At 43.5% G+C, this 14635-nt stretch overlaps 3 protein-coding genes across 3 annotated transcripts; 2 read left to right on the plus strand and 1 right to left on the minus strand.

The window, feature by feature from the left end:
- Nucleotides 1-70: 70 nt before the first annotated feature.
- On the minus strand, nt 71-2569 carry LOC122615480 (coiled-coil domain-containing protein 13). Its single transcript, XM_043790401.1, has 3 exons — nt 1012-2569; nt 585-958; nt 71-458 (listed from the first exon to the last, which is right to left on the minus strand). Exons 1-3 carry the CDS (start codon nt 2404-2406, stop codon nt 248-250), a joined length of 1980 nt encoding a protein of 659 aa, XP_043646336.1. The 5' UTR covers nt 2407-2569; the 3' UTR covers nt 71-247.
- Nucleotides 2570-3029: 460 nt separating this feature from the next.
- Nucleotides 3030-4834, plus strand: LOC122617102 (coatomer subunit zeta-1). Its single transcript, XM_043792804.1, has 4 exons — nt 3030-3208; nt 3266-3633; nt 3951-4041; nt 4656-4834. Exons 1-4 carry the CDS (start codon nt 3191-3193, stop codon nt 4701-4703), a joined length of 525 nt encoding a protein of 174 aa, XP_043648739.1. The 5' UTR covers nt 3030-3190; the 3' UTR covers nt 4704-4834.
- A 3847-nt stretch (nt 4835-8681) lies between these two features.
- On the plus strand, nt 8682-14063 carry LOC122616301 (guanine nucleotide-binding protein G(f) subunit alpha). Its single transcript, XM_043791709.1, has 5 exons — nt 8682-8993; nt 11339-11560; nt 11684-11852; nt 12893-12990; nt 13082-14063. Exons 1-5 carry the CDS (start codon nt 8983-8985, stop codon nt 13779-13781), a joined length of 1200 nt encoding a protein of 399 aa, XP_043647644.1. The 5' UTR covers nt 8682-8982; the 3' UTR covers nt 13782-14063.
- The last annotated feature ends 572 nt before the right edge of the window (nt 14064-14635 follow it).

The following is a 14635-nucleotide window of genomic DNA, read 5'->3' on the forward strand; positions in this document are numbered from 1 at the left end:
TAATCTTATCCTGAAGTAGAAGCAGCGCCAAAGGCTTCGTTTTGTGAACGTGTTACAAATAAAATAAAAATTTATGAAAATTTAAAACTCGTATTTATCTATGTACTTCAGAATTCATGATGTGCATTGCAATGCCATGTAAGTTTAATAACAGTCTAGTTATATGGCGAGACTTCTCTTCGAGTTTGCCCGCATTGCAAAGAACATAAAAATTAATCAAAATACAAATCGTGTTTTCTCATCTTCATTATTGAATGGAAATCTCGCTCGTGGTTTTATCCGCATTTATGCTACGATCCATCGATCCTTTTTCGCGGGCTCCGAGTATTGTTTCAAGGATAATATTCTTGGTACTGTTCATAGTGTCTTCGAAAAACTTGGCGTCTGCGTGCTTCTCCTCGGTGATATATTCCAGCTTCTCTGTCAGCATTGTGATTTTCTCCTTGGCCAGTTCAAGGCTGAAATATTACGAGAATAAAAGCAGTTGAAGTATGTTATTTAAAATTTGTTCATAATTTATATAATTATTTTGGTACAACGTACGAACGATAGTTATTTAATGAAGAGATGATACTTCTACTTACTTATTCTTGAGATCCTCTATTTTGGCCTCAGGCTGTGCGGTCGAGTTAAGAGTTGTGGTGGATTGGAACTGGGACTGGTTTTCAAAGCAGAAGGAACCAATCGATCCGTTAAGAGAAGTGCGACTCAGCGAACTGGCGTAGTCGGCCATTCGCTGGGTGCGCTTCTTCTTGTCGGACTGCACATCGAGTTCCTTCTCTAGATCCCTGATCTTAACTTCCAGACGGCCGATACGGGTCTTTAGCTTGCCGATCTGCTCCTGAGCAGCCTCGTTCTTCGCTCTCTCCGTCTCCAGACGGTCTCCCAGGGATTTGGTGAGCATTATTAGTTGGTTCTTCTCCACCTCGAGGGCATCCAGGATACCCACAAATTCCTCCTGCAGAATGTGATTTAGCAATTGAATAGCTTCTTTAATCTACGCATTTTTACCTTTCGAAACTCGCGACAAGAGAAGAGGAATCCGCCGGAGAGGGCGCGCAGGTCCATTTCCAGCTTCTTGATCATGTCCTGCAGACTGGCCATAGCCACATCCTTCTGCTTGACCACCGTCTGAAGATCCAGATGCATGCCGCTCAGCTCTTCCATTTGTCGGCGCGAAAGATCCCGCTCCTCGGTCACCCGGATGAGTTCGCCACGCATGTCGTCCAGACGGCTCTCGTACTGAATCCTCTGCCGGTTCAGTTTGTCATTCATGGTATTGATATTGACGCCATTGAAATCGGTCTGTTCCTCCAGCTCATTGGATCGAATCTTGTACTTGTTCATCTCCTCGTTGAGGTTCTTGTTCCTTACCTTTAGGGCGAGAGTCTTGCTGCGCTGCTCCTCGAGTTGACTTTGCAGGCTAAGGATCTCCTTCTCCAGCGCTTCCACTTTGGCTCGGTGAAGAATCTCACTTTTACGCACTCCCGGTGTGAAGCGATCGAAGCTAGCAGTTGTGGCTCCGCCGCCATCGCCTCCCCCTAATCTCTCTGAGCTGGCATGATGTGATCGGCAGTTGCCGCTGACCAAGTCCAGATCTGAGCCCAACGGCACTGGAGCATATTCGGTGCGATCTACGGCTCGGTCCTCGTAGAAATCCAATCGAGCCTTGAGCTCCTGCACTTTCTGGGTCAGAGTAATGATCTGCTGGGCACGACCACGCCAATTGGCCTGATTGAGGTTGTTAGCCAGGATGTTGATGTTGCAGCTCTCGCCGATCTCGTGCTGCAAGCACTTTTGGGCCAGTTTCAGTTGGCTTTGTAACTCAGTGTTCCTGTTTCGCGTCTCGAAGAGCTTCTGCTGCATACTGTTGATCTTGGCCTGGAGCTCATCGGCGGAGCAGCCCTTCTTTAGGAGATCCTGGTTCTGCTGCAGCTTCTCCTCGTGGGTACGCAGATCCTTCTCCAGCTTTTCGATCTGGGCATCCTTCTTACCCAGCCGATTTTTTGCCTGCTCCAATTCGGCACGCATCTGGCGGTTCTTCTTGCTCAGTTCGAGGATTTTGGTGCCCGCAATGGAGGAGTTACATCGCAGTTCATCAATGGGCACCGAGTTGAGCACCTCGTTGAGCGAATCAACCGATTTCTTCAAGTCGAATATCTCCAGATTCTTCTCCTGAATGGCCTGGGCCAGTGACTGCTTCTCCTGCTCGCACTCGGATAGCTTCCTGCGCAGCTTTTTGGACTCCGGCTTTGGTGGCTTCGGTTTCACCGCCGTGGTTGTCAGCACCACATGGGCAGCTGCCATGGCTTCATGGTCATGCCGACGGCGCGCGGAGCGGTCCAATTTGCACCCGAGAAGCTCCTGATCTGGATGGGCTAAGTACTCATCCGGCAAAGTCTCCATCACAATGGCTTCTATTTGTTCACATAAAAATATACACAATTGAATCTAACAATTTCGTTGGCTGAGCAGAAATAATTTATACGTGTGTCTGTTCGGTGTTACTAAAATATTCAAATTTTGACTGTCAGCAGTAGTTCCTACGTTCTTAAAACTGTTCCCTCTTTTTGAAACAGACAAATCAAAGGCAAGTGACTTTGAAGCAAAATTGTAGCTCTAATTAGGACTTTAAATATAATCATATAATATATAATCATTCAGCAAAAAATTCATTTCGGTCTTTTTAAGTAATTTTTGAAACCCTGTCTTGTAATTTAGATTTAAACTTTCATTCTCTTCCACATACAAAAACTAAATCACCTTTTTAACATGTCGGTTTACTTCTGAATTTTTGCATATAAAAATAAACAGGAAAAATAAAATAGCTAAAGGGACAATACTAATTATAAACTTGTGGTAGTAACTAGCAATATAAAAATAAATAAATATCTATTTTGTGCTTTAGTGCCGAAAAATATGCTCATACCCAAGCTCAAAAGCATAAAGACAGCTAAAGCATGCCAACCACAGCCTTTCAGCTTAATATTAAAAATATATTATAATAATATTAATAACATTACGGTTTACATGAAATTTAAAAATGTTTGCATCTGTTTTCTAGCTAGTTGCGGATTTATCTAGCTATTTATTTTGTGGCGCGAGTTGGCAGTGCAGCTTTGTTGATATAATTGAGCGGTCGCGATACGGTCATACTAAAGTGACGTGTAAGACACGAAAACAAGTGAAGATGGACGGATTTATGATGGTAAATTGAAAAATACACAAATTAATGGCATAAAATCTAACGCAATATGTGCCGCAGGACATCATCAAGGGCATGTGCATCATGGACAACGATGGCAACCGCATCCTGGCCAAGTACTACGACAAGAACATCCTGTCCACGTTGAAGGAGCAGAAGGCCTTTGAAAAGAATCTGTTCAACAAGACGCACCGCTCCAACACGGAGATCATCATGCTGGACGGACTCACCTGCGTCTACAAGAGCAACGTGGACCTCTTCTTCTACGTGATGGGCAACGCCTACGAGAACGAGCTCATTCTCCTCTCCGTGCTCAACTGCCTCTACGATTCCATCAGCCTGATCCTCAAGAAGAACGTGGAGAAGCGCCTGGTGCTGGATAACCTGGAGATCATCATGCTGGCCTTTGACGAGATCTGCGACGGAGGGTGTGTATTGCTGTATACAGTGATGGAAAGACGCAGGGCAAGGTTATAGGAATTTCCATTAGAAGCAGCTCATCTACGAAACGGTCCAAATACCCCGAAAACACATTGTTATTTACTAGGGTATCATTTGGGCCAGGTAAAGTGAGGCCTTGTTTGTGCCTGTAAGGCCTGTGGCCTACGCTTGAATAGATTATTATGACCACAGGCTGAGCTACAAAATCAACCTAAAGTTAAAAAAGTCGCGCCTTGCCCTCACTGTATACATTATATTTTAAACAACAAATATTTTATTTTAACCAAAACCTGTCTCTAAACAGAATAATTCTGGATGCGGATCCCTCGTCAGTGGTGAAACGCGTTGATCTGCGCAACGATGACATTCCAATTGCCGAACAGACCGTTGCCCAGGTAACTAATACCCTTAATGGTATATTTTGGTAGTCTCACTACCTAGTAGCTCTTCTAAGTGTTTACAACTTGTTGGTAGCCGTTTGTACTTTAATTTTAACTGGTTTCGTTTTCGCTTCGCAATTCGATGACCTGCAGTCATATATATTCTCATTTAGTTTTACCCGCCCTATGATCAAATAAACAGGCTTTTTGTTCTCGAAGATTATATGTAGTTTGTTACGGAATTGAGCGCTATAAGTTGCTTTAGACATTTGGATACAATTATTTGTTATTAGAATTTCTGTTAAATTACGATTTATTTTTAGTTTCAACAAAATTGTTTTAATGTTGTAAATTGTGCCTATTTTTATTAATGTTTCCAGATAGTAATACGTATTACGACTTAAAGTAGTTGTTTATCGTTGTCAAATTTTGTACCTTTTGCACTTGTTACTGCATTTTGATTACTTTTCCCCATATTGCCCAATCCATTGTACTCTGAGAATGTTTAAATAAAACTGGTGAACATGTTCTGGAACTTCGCGCTCATTTTGATTTGGTTCATTAGCTAATTGATCGAAATTACTGCTGAGTATCTGTATCTATATATGTGTGTGCTATCTATCTTTTAGGTTCTGCAATCGGCACGTGAACAACTCAAATGGTCCATTCTGAAGTGATGTGAAATGGGGTGGCAGAAGAGAGGATGCCACTTCCGTGCCGCGTTGTCGCAATACATTCGATTCTTCTTTTAGCCCCAACTGTTTTCGCCTAGTTGTAAAGCATAATATAATACATACATTTAACTGGAGAGCCTGCATGTTTTAATTGGTTAACTACTAACTTGCTGTGTCATAACGTAGCTTAAGGCACCGATGGACGATTGAGCTATCAAGGTCTGGTTGCGCCACTATAAATCTCTTGTACGTGGTATGTAATCGAGTTCTCCGATAAGGGGGAACCCCCTGAAAAAAACAACGACCGGATTTACTTAAATCTCATAAAAGCCTTAAAGACTCCGTGCTATTAGTGAATGTATTAAAGAGTATTCCAATGTGCGTTGCTATCAAGCGGCTAAGGCTTATCACAGAACTTAATGGTGGAACCGAAGTACACAATCATTCTTTCTTGCTTAATCGAAGAACTTGCGCATGTAGCCATATAATGCCAGAACTGACCCATTCAACGCAACGCAGATCGGTCAGTATTACAGTATTGCAATGAGATAATGCAGGCATTATGTTGCAACTCGCAGCGCAAGCACCATTCATATGCATATGGGGTAAATCGAACCACTTGGCTCCACTTACCCCTTATACGAGGGTAAAGTGTGTCGTAAACACGTGACCAAGCGGTGTCCAAACAACACAACAACTTGGCTTGAAGTGGGACCTAAAATTGGGAGTGCTAGGGTGTTAAAGTCTCTTTACGAGGCGCTGCTAATTATTTAGCGATTAAGCACCGGTAATCTCAACATCTTTATAATAGGGGCGCATAAAGAAATTCTATTTGAAGAAGCAGGTCCAAGCGGCTTTCAACAGCTTTGTTTTCTGGCAAACTCGATGTAAGGGCATTGGCACTCAAAGGTATATTTGTTTGATTTACGGCCATTACAACCTAATGGATTACCTCTTAACTCTTAACTATTGCCGGTGCTATTAAAAGCTTTAGTTATGAAATGAAGTTCTGCGTTTCAGAAAATGAAGGCAATTAATTAAAGCTTGTTCCATCGGGGGACTTACATTTATCTCTAAAATTACTTATTTCGTAACTCCGTTTAATATCTAAGCCAAAAAACAAACAGTTTGCCATTGTGATTCACTTGTTTTGCCACCATTCGATCGCATGGCTAACATGCTATCATTCAACTTCAACCTGCTGCTCGTACATCATCCATCGTTCACCACCCATGAACCGGAGACGTGCTCCGCTCCCACTGATATATCCACCCACATCCACAACCACATCCACCCCACCCATCGTTCCTTAATCAAATGGTTGTCAACATTGCAGCCAAAACAATAACAATCGCAAAATTAAGCGCCTCGTGTTTATCTGCCTTCTGTGTTGTCGAATTAGACAAATACACCCGAGTGGGGAGTCAGTTGGGAGGTAAGTACATAAGTACACAGCTATATCTATCAGCCGTAGGAGCAGTGGTATCAGGACCGCACTTGATGGATGGATTGCCCGGGATCACGTTCAGGAACTTTGTCGAAGGCGCAACGTCCCCGGAATTAGCTGCTTACGTGGTTGCGTGATGACAGGGGCTCCTCGACTCACAGATAGGATCATATAGGCACTAGGACTGATATAACACCTCGATCGTATACACGTAGTTCAAGCTATTCGAAAGACTTTCGGAATGTTAATAATATATTATATATATATATATAAATATATATAATAATATATAGCTTGGGTCCAATAGATAAAAGAAACGGATATATGCATATGTGTACTGAAAGATCTGGAAACAGGTGTTGCGATTTTCTAGAAATACCTTAAATTCTTCAATATTCTAGATGTTAAATATTTAAGTATTAGATCAGTGAACTCAAAGTACATCCCCATCGCAACTTAAAGTACAGTTGGTTGGTCAGCTCCGCATTAATTTATACCCAATATCGGGATCTCAAGTACGAGCATACTCCTGCATTATCAGGGGAGATTACTTGGGCAGAGAAAGAGGTTCCACATGATTAGCGCCACCGTTCCGAAAATGGGTTCCAATCGGATTAAGATTTACGATCCCGATCGCCAGCCCCCTCAGATTTATATAATGCCAACGCGCTGGTATTTTTGGGAGAGGACTATTTGGCATTCGGTCGGGCTAGTCATACGATTTGTGCGCTTGACTTCGGATTCTTGTCTACTGAAACGGAAGCCATCAACATCTGGAGAGGTGGAATCAAATCGCGACTGATACTGGGAAATGATTGGCGACTTGTTTTTCGGGTCTGTATATACATATGTTGTATATTTTGAACGATTGCCATTAATTCCCTGAATTTCAATCTCGTCTGTGGTAAACAAAATAGTTAGAATTCCATTCCGCAAAATCCATTAGTAACTCTTCACGTGTGTGCCAGCTAATTGAAACTGAGCGAATTATGGCGAAATGAAGGTGCCGGTTTAAGGTTTCCTACTTTCTGTCATGCCCGCATTACCCAGTGGTAACATCGAATGAGGGGGCCCGATCCATAAAATCGACTTTATGGCCTTCAATGAGTAGGAAAGTTTTCGCACAATTCGCGGTAATTGCAGGGCCATGCCCAAATGTCTCTATCTCGAATCGTGACTCTTTCTCAGCTCCCAGACGACTTGCAAACAGACAATTAAGTCCGTACAGTGGGATGGGGTGGAATCAGAGCTCATCGACTGTCCGATAAGTGGGTGGTGGCTCGAGCAGCTGGCGACCTTGGCTGTGGAGTGGGGTGGCGAAGTGCCGCCCGGCAACTACCGAAACCCCCCGGGAATCCCGCCGGTCAGATGCACCCCGGATCCATATCGGTCAACGGGTTCAACGCTTCGAGAACCCAGATCGCAGTGAACCTCCGTGAACCGTGAGTGGCCCGATCCATGGGAAACCCTTAATTTACGGTCCCTGACAGTGGGTCAAATCCTCTCCTGGTGGCCAGTTATCTTCCATTACCGCGATAAGACCTCAGTTCCGATCGGACCAGTCGAATTGAGCTGGTCTGGTGTGGTCTGTTCTGTTCTGAGTTGTGTTACCGGGGCCTGTATTTTAATTACATGTTCTTTCGAGTGCCCTGTTTTCGAGTGCAGATAGTTGCAAAACAATGCGTTCAGTATGCAAACAATCGCTCTACCCTTGTAATCCTCCTCCCCTACCAGCAAGTGTAATGACAGTTGTCGCTGAAGAGGGGCAAGGTTCAGTCCAAAAATGTAAGGCTCCAGCTCGTAATTGGTTAAGCTCTAGTGCTCGACTTGGAGTGAAAATATTTCTAAAATAGGTCGATGATATGGGGTTTTCAAAGTATTCGTAGTATTCGTATTCGTATTTTCATAGTATTGGGATTTCCAAGGTATGGTATTGCCCAAAGTCATTCATGGTCTATAAACGGAAAAGAGATTAGATGCTTTTAGGTCCAGGTGTATCCACAAAAATCCAGGTAGCATACACGAATTGGTGATCGATATCATCACAGCACTTTAATGTTGATTAAGAATAATAATTCCTGAAACCCAATACAAACTATTTCTCCCTGTGCGTGTGCGTTGTAAATTAGTCCAGGCACATTTAGATACTCTTACAATGAATCGATGATTGGACAACTTTGGCATTTAAGAGCTGAATAATACCCATTATTCTCTGTTGAATAACTCTCTTCCACCGGGCACTGCTCTATATGTTGAGCTACCCTCGGACGGCTATCTTATCACTGATATTGTACATTCTTACTTTGAACACCCGTACAAGCAATTAACAAACGATTCGTGGCTATGAGACTCCCGTTCGTCCCCAAAACCGCCTCACCACCCACTCCCACTCCCACTCGCAGTCGGTGGATTGTGGAGCTGGAGCTGGAGCTCTCTCTTTCTCTTTTTGGGGACCTTATCTCGGAATTGAATGGAAACGAACTGATATTTAAGAATTCACCCCGTTCGCTGGGACTTTCAGTGCTGTGTGATCATAAAACGGTGTTAGACGTGTTCCGGCCTTCAGCTGAACAGCAAAAAAAGGGAACCCTGAATCACAGGCAAGAGCTAAAGTTCAGTGATACAGACAAATGGATATTATTATAGCAGTGACGAGAACTCAAGTGCTCGATAAACACGTTCCCGACCAAAGAAAACAGAAACTCAGTGGAATCCAAAGTATTTAATAACAAATTGTGCACCAGTGAACAGCAGTGTATAAACAAGGCGGCAGAAGTTTCCACCAAAAGGCATAATCATAATCGATCGCCCACAATTGATACAGCACTCAGAACCATGAAATTAAGGTGGGTTTCTAGTTTCTAAGAAAGTGGGTCTTGGTATATATGATTAACAATATGGCCCCTATCTGCCGACACTTCCACCTAAATTTCGAATTCGCCTAAATCACAGTTTTGGCCACGAAATTGGAGCCTTTATGCAGCTTGATAAGACTAACCAATGCGGAAAGTAACTTTTGGGTATACAGGTTTCATATAACTCCTATCAGTGGGCGGCGAATGATATCAATGCGGAATATCCAATATGTTTTCCCATTCTATATTTGGCTGAGCTAATCACACTTATTTGGGCAGTCCAAATCAGACTGCACGTCGGCTAGATAATGCAAATTAACTTTATGGGAAGACCACAAATCGATTGACCTTTTCAAGGGGTATATTAGCTCGAAATATCATTACAATTCAGTGAGTTCCGCGGGAATGCCAACTATTAGGTTTTCCTGCATATTTCGAATCTCTTGCCATATTGGCAGCCTAAGGCTGATGCAATCCCTTCTCCGCGATTCTCATCAGTCCCAGCTAAGCCGAGTTAATTACAAAAAAATTATCTGTGAATAAATTATACAATTTTATGGTTATTTGTTTAGATTAGCCACACGTTCCATTTGGCAGCTGTCAGGCCGAGTAGTGTTATTTGTTTTTTACCAATCAGCCGAAATGCGATATAGTTTGCGGTTGCCATCCGCGCATTGGAAGGAGGTCAATGGACATCGGTTGGGTTTCATTCCTTTGTTGTAAGCGGCCATAAATACATCGGCCAAGTTTATAGGGCCTGTTAAAATCAAGTGAGAAATTACCGACGGCGGCGTAAAGATAGACACACTCATCGAAAGTTCCCCAATTCGATTCGTTCCTGATTCGATTGCCACCGAAATTGCGGGAAATATTCTTGATTAACTTTTATAAGCGCATCGTAAACTGGCCGCCTAGGTTATGGTTCACCGAGAAGAAGACACCTTTTAAATTAGCCGAAATTAGCCAAGAGTTTCATCATACCTGCTGGAAAATGGAATGAAGAGGCAAAATGCCCGATGCTCCAGGTTCGATAGGTTCCAGGTTCGTATCTGGAGTGGCGGGCGCCTTCGATAAGGCCGAAAATCGAAAATCAGCCTGAGCCAATGGTCTTGAGCGGGTTTTGGCAATCGCCCAATTAGAATTGCCGGCCATAAAGTTTGCTGGCGCCCAGCCCCACTTCCCTATCCCCCCTTGGGTCGATCTCTTGAAGTGAATGATTTCCACCTGACTCGATGGTGGTATATAAAGCAGATATACTTTACTTCCAGCTGGCGCAAAGTACGTCCATTCTGGGACTAGCTGGGACTATAATTTTTCCATGGTTAGCCAATTAGTCAGTTAATTAAATTGCCGGACAATTTGTCTGGAATGCGGGCTGATGTCTGGCGATATCTAAACGTGATCCAATCAGAGTCCCAATAACCCAAATTCACTGATAACTCTTTAACTGCTTTTAATTGGGTTCAAACTCGGCAAGTTGGTCCAGAAAATGCTGATAATTGCGGCAAGTTCAGATTGAATTGCCTAAATGGTTTTGTCTTTTTGCGATCTGGAAACATCAAGAACTAAGTGTGACGGCACTTGTAATGTCGAGTATTGATCGTGCCTAAGTATTCAACGACCTGGTCTTTTAAAGTCAATTGTAGGAATGCCATGGCTCCACGTGAAGTGCATTGTCTAATAGTCGACTTGCCCCTCAAATATTTATTATGCCCATACTAGAAGGCGATAATTGCAGTTTTATGTCTTGCAAAACTTGCTATGACTCAGTCATGATCTTAAGTATTTACACTGCGATATAAAGCAAAGGTAAACAATTCCTACATCGTCGGGATGAGATGGCAATTAAGTTTGCTTACTAGCAATTAGAATGCATTTTAGCCAATCGTATTTTCTAGCTACCTACGCGAACTACGCACTGAACCCTGCACCTAATTAAAGTTTGTACTACTCTGTTTAATTATTGACAAAAATCGCTTGAATTGCCGCCGTCGACACGTGAGATTGGCGTTCCAGCCAGACAGTACCGCCAGTAGCCCCACCCCACGTCGCCACTCCATTTCGGGTCCATTGCGGTTTTATCTATTGCGTATTTTCCGTAGTAGTTGAAAAAGTTGAAACAGTCCACGTACCCGTATCTTCCTCTGTCTCCTCCGGGTTCTGTGTGCTTTTAATTAAACACACATCAGGTCTGGGTGGGTGACGGTCTTTGGGGTGTATGCAAATATTTAGCATTTGCTATATATAGCAATGCCTTTGATCGGCGTGTTTTTCCTTAGAAGTCGCCAAACAAACCTGCTAAGCAAATTTGCTTTCTCTTCTTTTCCCCAATGCAGACTTTTGCGGTGTTTGCGCCCACAGCCGGCGAAACCAGCGGCGGTAATGGCCCAAAAGGAGGATCAGTTCCCGGTGCCACTTGACCACCACGTGCTCAAGGACATGTCCAAGGGCGCGAGGGACACCACCGTCAAGATCCTGCTCCTGGGCACCGCCGAGTCGGGCAAAACTACCATCATCAAGCAAATGCGGATACTGCACATCAACGGATTCACCGACGAGTAAGTTTCGCAGCCAAACATATTTAGTTTTAAGCCTTAATATTTCCAAGATTTTGTTATTATTTGTTGGAAAATATGTGTTCTTTAAAGTATACTCAAGGTCTTCGTTTCCTTACGTTACAGTGAGCGGCGGGAGAAGATCCCCGAGATATACCAGAACATCCACGAGTCCATCCTGCAATTGGTGGGCCAGATGGAGGCGCTGGGAATCGATTTCGGCAGCTGTACCAGCGAGCGATCGGCAGACTATATCCTCTCCCTGCCCGGATCGGCCCCCGAGTATATGAATGAGGTGAGTTTCGGAGCCCTGGAGTGCTCCTATCTGTATCTTATCCCTCGCTGCACTTCAAAGCCGGTTGTCGTGGTGTCGTGATGTCGTGATGTCGTGATGTCGTGTTGTCGCAGTTGGAAATACATACTCGTTGTGGCTGTCGAAAATCGGAGCAAACGACTTTGAAGTCAATCGGCTGGACTTGCGTCAAATCTCCAACGGCTTTCGATCGAATTCCCCTTATCAGCAATAAGCAGCGCCCATTTGATTGATAGCCCATTGATAGTCCATTAGATGGCGTGGAATGTCTGAAAACTTTCCAAAACAAGTGTTTTGTAAATCGGACTTCCTGGCCCAGCCCGGTTGTATTATTTTCCTTTTTTTCAAGTTCGCCGCAGCTGCAACGGCCTTTTAATATGATTCATGTAGCGCAATCTGCCTATCTTTCCCCAATTTATCTACCTCTAACCAGTGGTCATTATATGGCTTACGATTAGATTACCAAGGCTGTTCAGGTCTCCAAGTGGGCGGGGCGTTGGCCAGATCTAGATGCCAGTCATTCAGGGTTTTATGTTTTGCCAGTGAGTAATAGCAAGCATAAACAAAATAAGTACCGAAGTTCGGATTCCCCTTGCTCTGCCCAATTTATGAGTGCTGTTTGAGTAGGTGACTCGAACACGGCCCGAATATTCAGTTTTCTGAGGAAATAAATAATCATATCAGGCAAAATTAGAGTATATCTTTTTTTAGAAATTTATATATTTTTTTTAGGTTCAAGGTTGACGGTATAACATTTTTATTTTGTTTTGATGTTGATGTTGATGTTGATCATTCGCATGGTAGTGGAGAGGTGACACAATCTTGGCGTTTATGATCCTTATCACATATTTAGCAAATAAACTTCTTTTAGACGCTCAGCTAGACGATTTTACAATGGGATTAGCTTTTTGTACTTGTCTGTCCAAGCGCCTTTGGCAATCTTCCGGTGAAAAGTTGATGTATTTTTTATCACTCACGTAAAACCAATACTAAATTTCGGGTCGCTTTTTCTGTATTTTTAGGAGTACTGCGACCACGTCACTACTTTGTGGAACGATGTGGGTATTCGCGCCTGCTATGATCGCTCAAATGAGTTTCCCCTGCTGGATAGTGCAAAATAGTAAGTATCTAATTGGATTGATTCCATATCAGCACTATCTCCATTCTTTTAAAAGAAGCCCCAACTAAAGCTTGCTCTCTTTTTAATCCAGCTTCCTGGACAACTTTGTGCGGATCAGCGATGCCGAGTACATTCCCAGCACCGAAGACATCCTGCACAGCCGGAAGATCACCACCGGCATCTCGCAAATCACGTTCCGCGTGCCCATTCCCAAGTGCATGGGTGGTGGCGAACAGCAGTTCCAGATGTACGATGTGGGAGGCCAAAGGGACCAGCGGAATAAGTGGATTCAGGTGTTCGAGGGCATACAGGCCGTGTTGTTCCTGATCTCGTGCAGCGAATTCGATCAGAATCTGCGCGAGGATCCCAGCCAGAATCGGTTGCAGGAGGCCCTAAAGTTGTTCAGGGCCGTGTGGCAGAATCGCTTCCTCGCCTCCGCCGGACTAATCGTGTTCCTCAACAAGTACGACATCATGGAGCGGAAGATCCGGGCCGGCAAGCACATCGTGGACTACTTTCCCGAGTACGAGGACTTCTGCAAGAGGCCGCAGCAGGACAATTGCTTCGGCGAGAGTGACTGGACCAAGATGTTCATCAAGCAGAAGCTAGTGGATATCACACAGGAGCCGTTCAAGCGCCACTCGCGGAATCAGGTGGATCTGGGGACCTCGGAAAGGGAGTGCTACTACCACTTCACCGTCGCCACGGACACCAGATGCATCCGCGATGTCTTCTGCGACGTCCAGAAGATGATCCTCTCGGAGAACGTGTCCAGCATGGGCCTCTTCTAGTCCTGATCTCGTAGCGGATCGGAGAGCTTCTCAATAAAGTTAAGGGAGGGCTGTCCTCAGGCCCCCACCAACTGTGATCTAGTCGGATATGACTTAAGTAGCCATGTAGGACCTTAGATCGTAGTGGCAACAGTGTGTTGCACATTGCCTGGTACAACGCTTTAAAATATTTAACTGCAAGAGTGTACAGGAAAAATCCTCGCACCAAATGCTCTCACTACTCTTTCAACTTATGTCTAAACTCTAAGAGAATATAACTTATACAATAAAACCAAAACCTAGGCAGACAAATTTAAAATGTCTTTTATTAAATTTCACACACAAACACTAAGTGTAGCATACTTAAAAGGGCACGCACGCTTTCCACTATAAAGTGATTATGTGCGGCCATAGCTATAGATAGCATAGGCATAGAAATTCTTGATATAGGTTCATAATAAGTATCAACAATCGTATCGATATAGCCATGTTCGTCTATCCGCCCATTTTTAAACCATTTGCATGCAACTTTTTTAAACACAATCATTCTATTACACTATGGGTCGAGCCAATAATCAGATAGCTACGGGAAAATTTATAAATACGTATAAATAAAATTATATATATATATATAGAGTTGCACATAATGCCACTCAACAGCAATTTATCGATCAATCTGTTACAATTTGTAAATTAATTTAAAATGTATATTCCTTCATTTAACTGATGGAATCCACATAGTTCCCAACCATCGCGATGCATCGCCTAACTAGTAGCCAAGTTATACACCAATGCTCAGTGGTCTTTACCTTCTACCCATTACTCGTAGACTTTAATGGTACCGTAAAAAACTATGTTACAGGAACAAGGAAACG

The sequence above is a fragment of the Drosophila teissieri genome, chromosome 3L (genome assembly GCF_016746235.2).
Source record: "Drosophila teissieri strain GT53w chromosome 3L, Prin_Dtei_1.1, whole genome shotgun sequence".
In the NCBI taxonomy this organism is placed as follows: domain Eukaryota; kingdom Metazoa; phylum Arthropoda; class Insecta; order Diptera; family Drosophilidae; genus Drosophila; species Drosophila teissieri.

Bases quoted from the DNA above. Each gene is read 5' to 3' on its own strand.
- LOC122615480 (XM_043790401.1), bottom strand. From the start codon at position 2,406: ATGGAGACTTTGCCGGATGAGTACTTAGCCCATCCAGATCAGGAGCTT. The intron at 959-1,011 runs GTAAAAATGCGT...CACATTCTGCAG, and splicing joins CTTGTCGCGAGTTTCGAAAG to GAGGAATTTGTGGGTATCCT. The intron at 459-584 runs GTAAGTAGAAGT...GTAATATTTCAG, and splicing joins ATAGAGGATCTCAAGAATAA to CCTTGAACTGGCCAAGGAGA.
- LOC122617102 (XM_043792804.1), top strand. The intron at 3,634-3,950 runs GTGTGTATTGCT...GTCTCTAAACAG, and splicing joins GACGAGATCTGCGACGGAGG to AATAATTCTGGATGCGGATC. The intron at 4,042-4,655 runs GTAACTAATACC...TCTATCTTTTAG, and splicing joins CCGAACAGACCGTTGCCCAG to GTTCTGCAATCGGCACGTGA.
- LOC122616301 (XM_043791709.1), top strand. The intron at 11,853-12,892 runs GTGAGTTTCGGA...CTGTATTTTTAG, and splicing joins CCCCCGAGTATATGAATGAG to GAGTACTGCGACCACGTCAC. The intron at 12,991-13,081 runs GTAAGTATCTAA...TTTTTAATCCAG, and splicing joins CTGCTGGATAGTGCAAAATA to CTTCCTGGACAACTTTGTGC.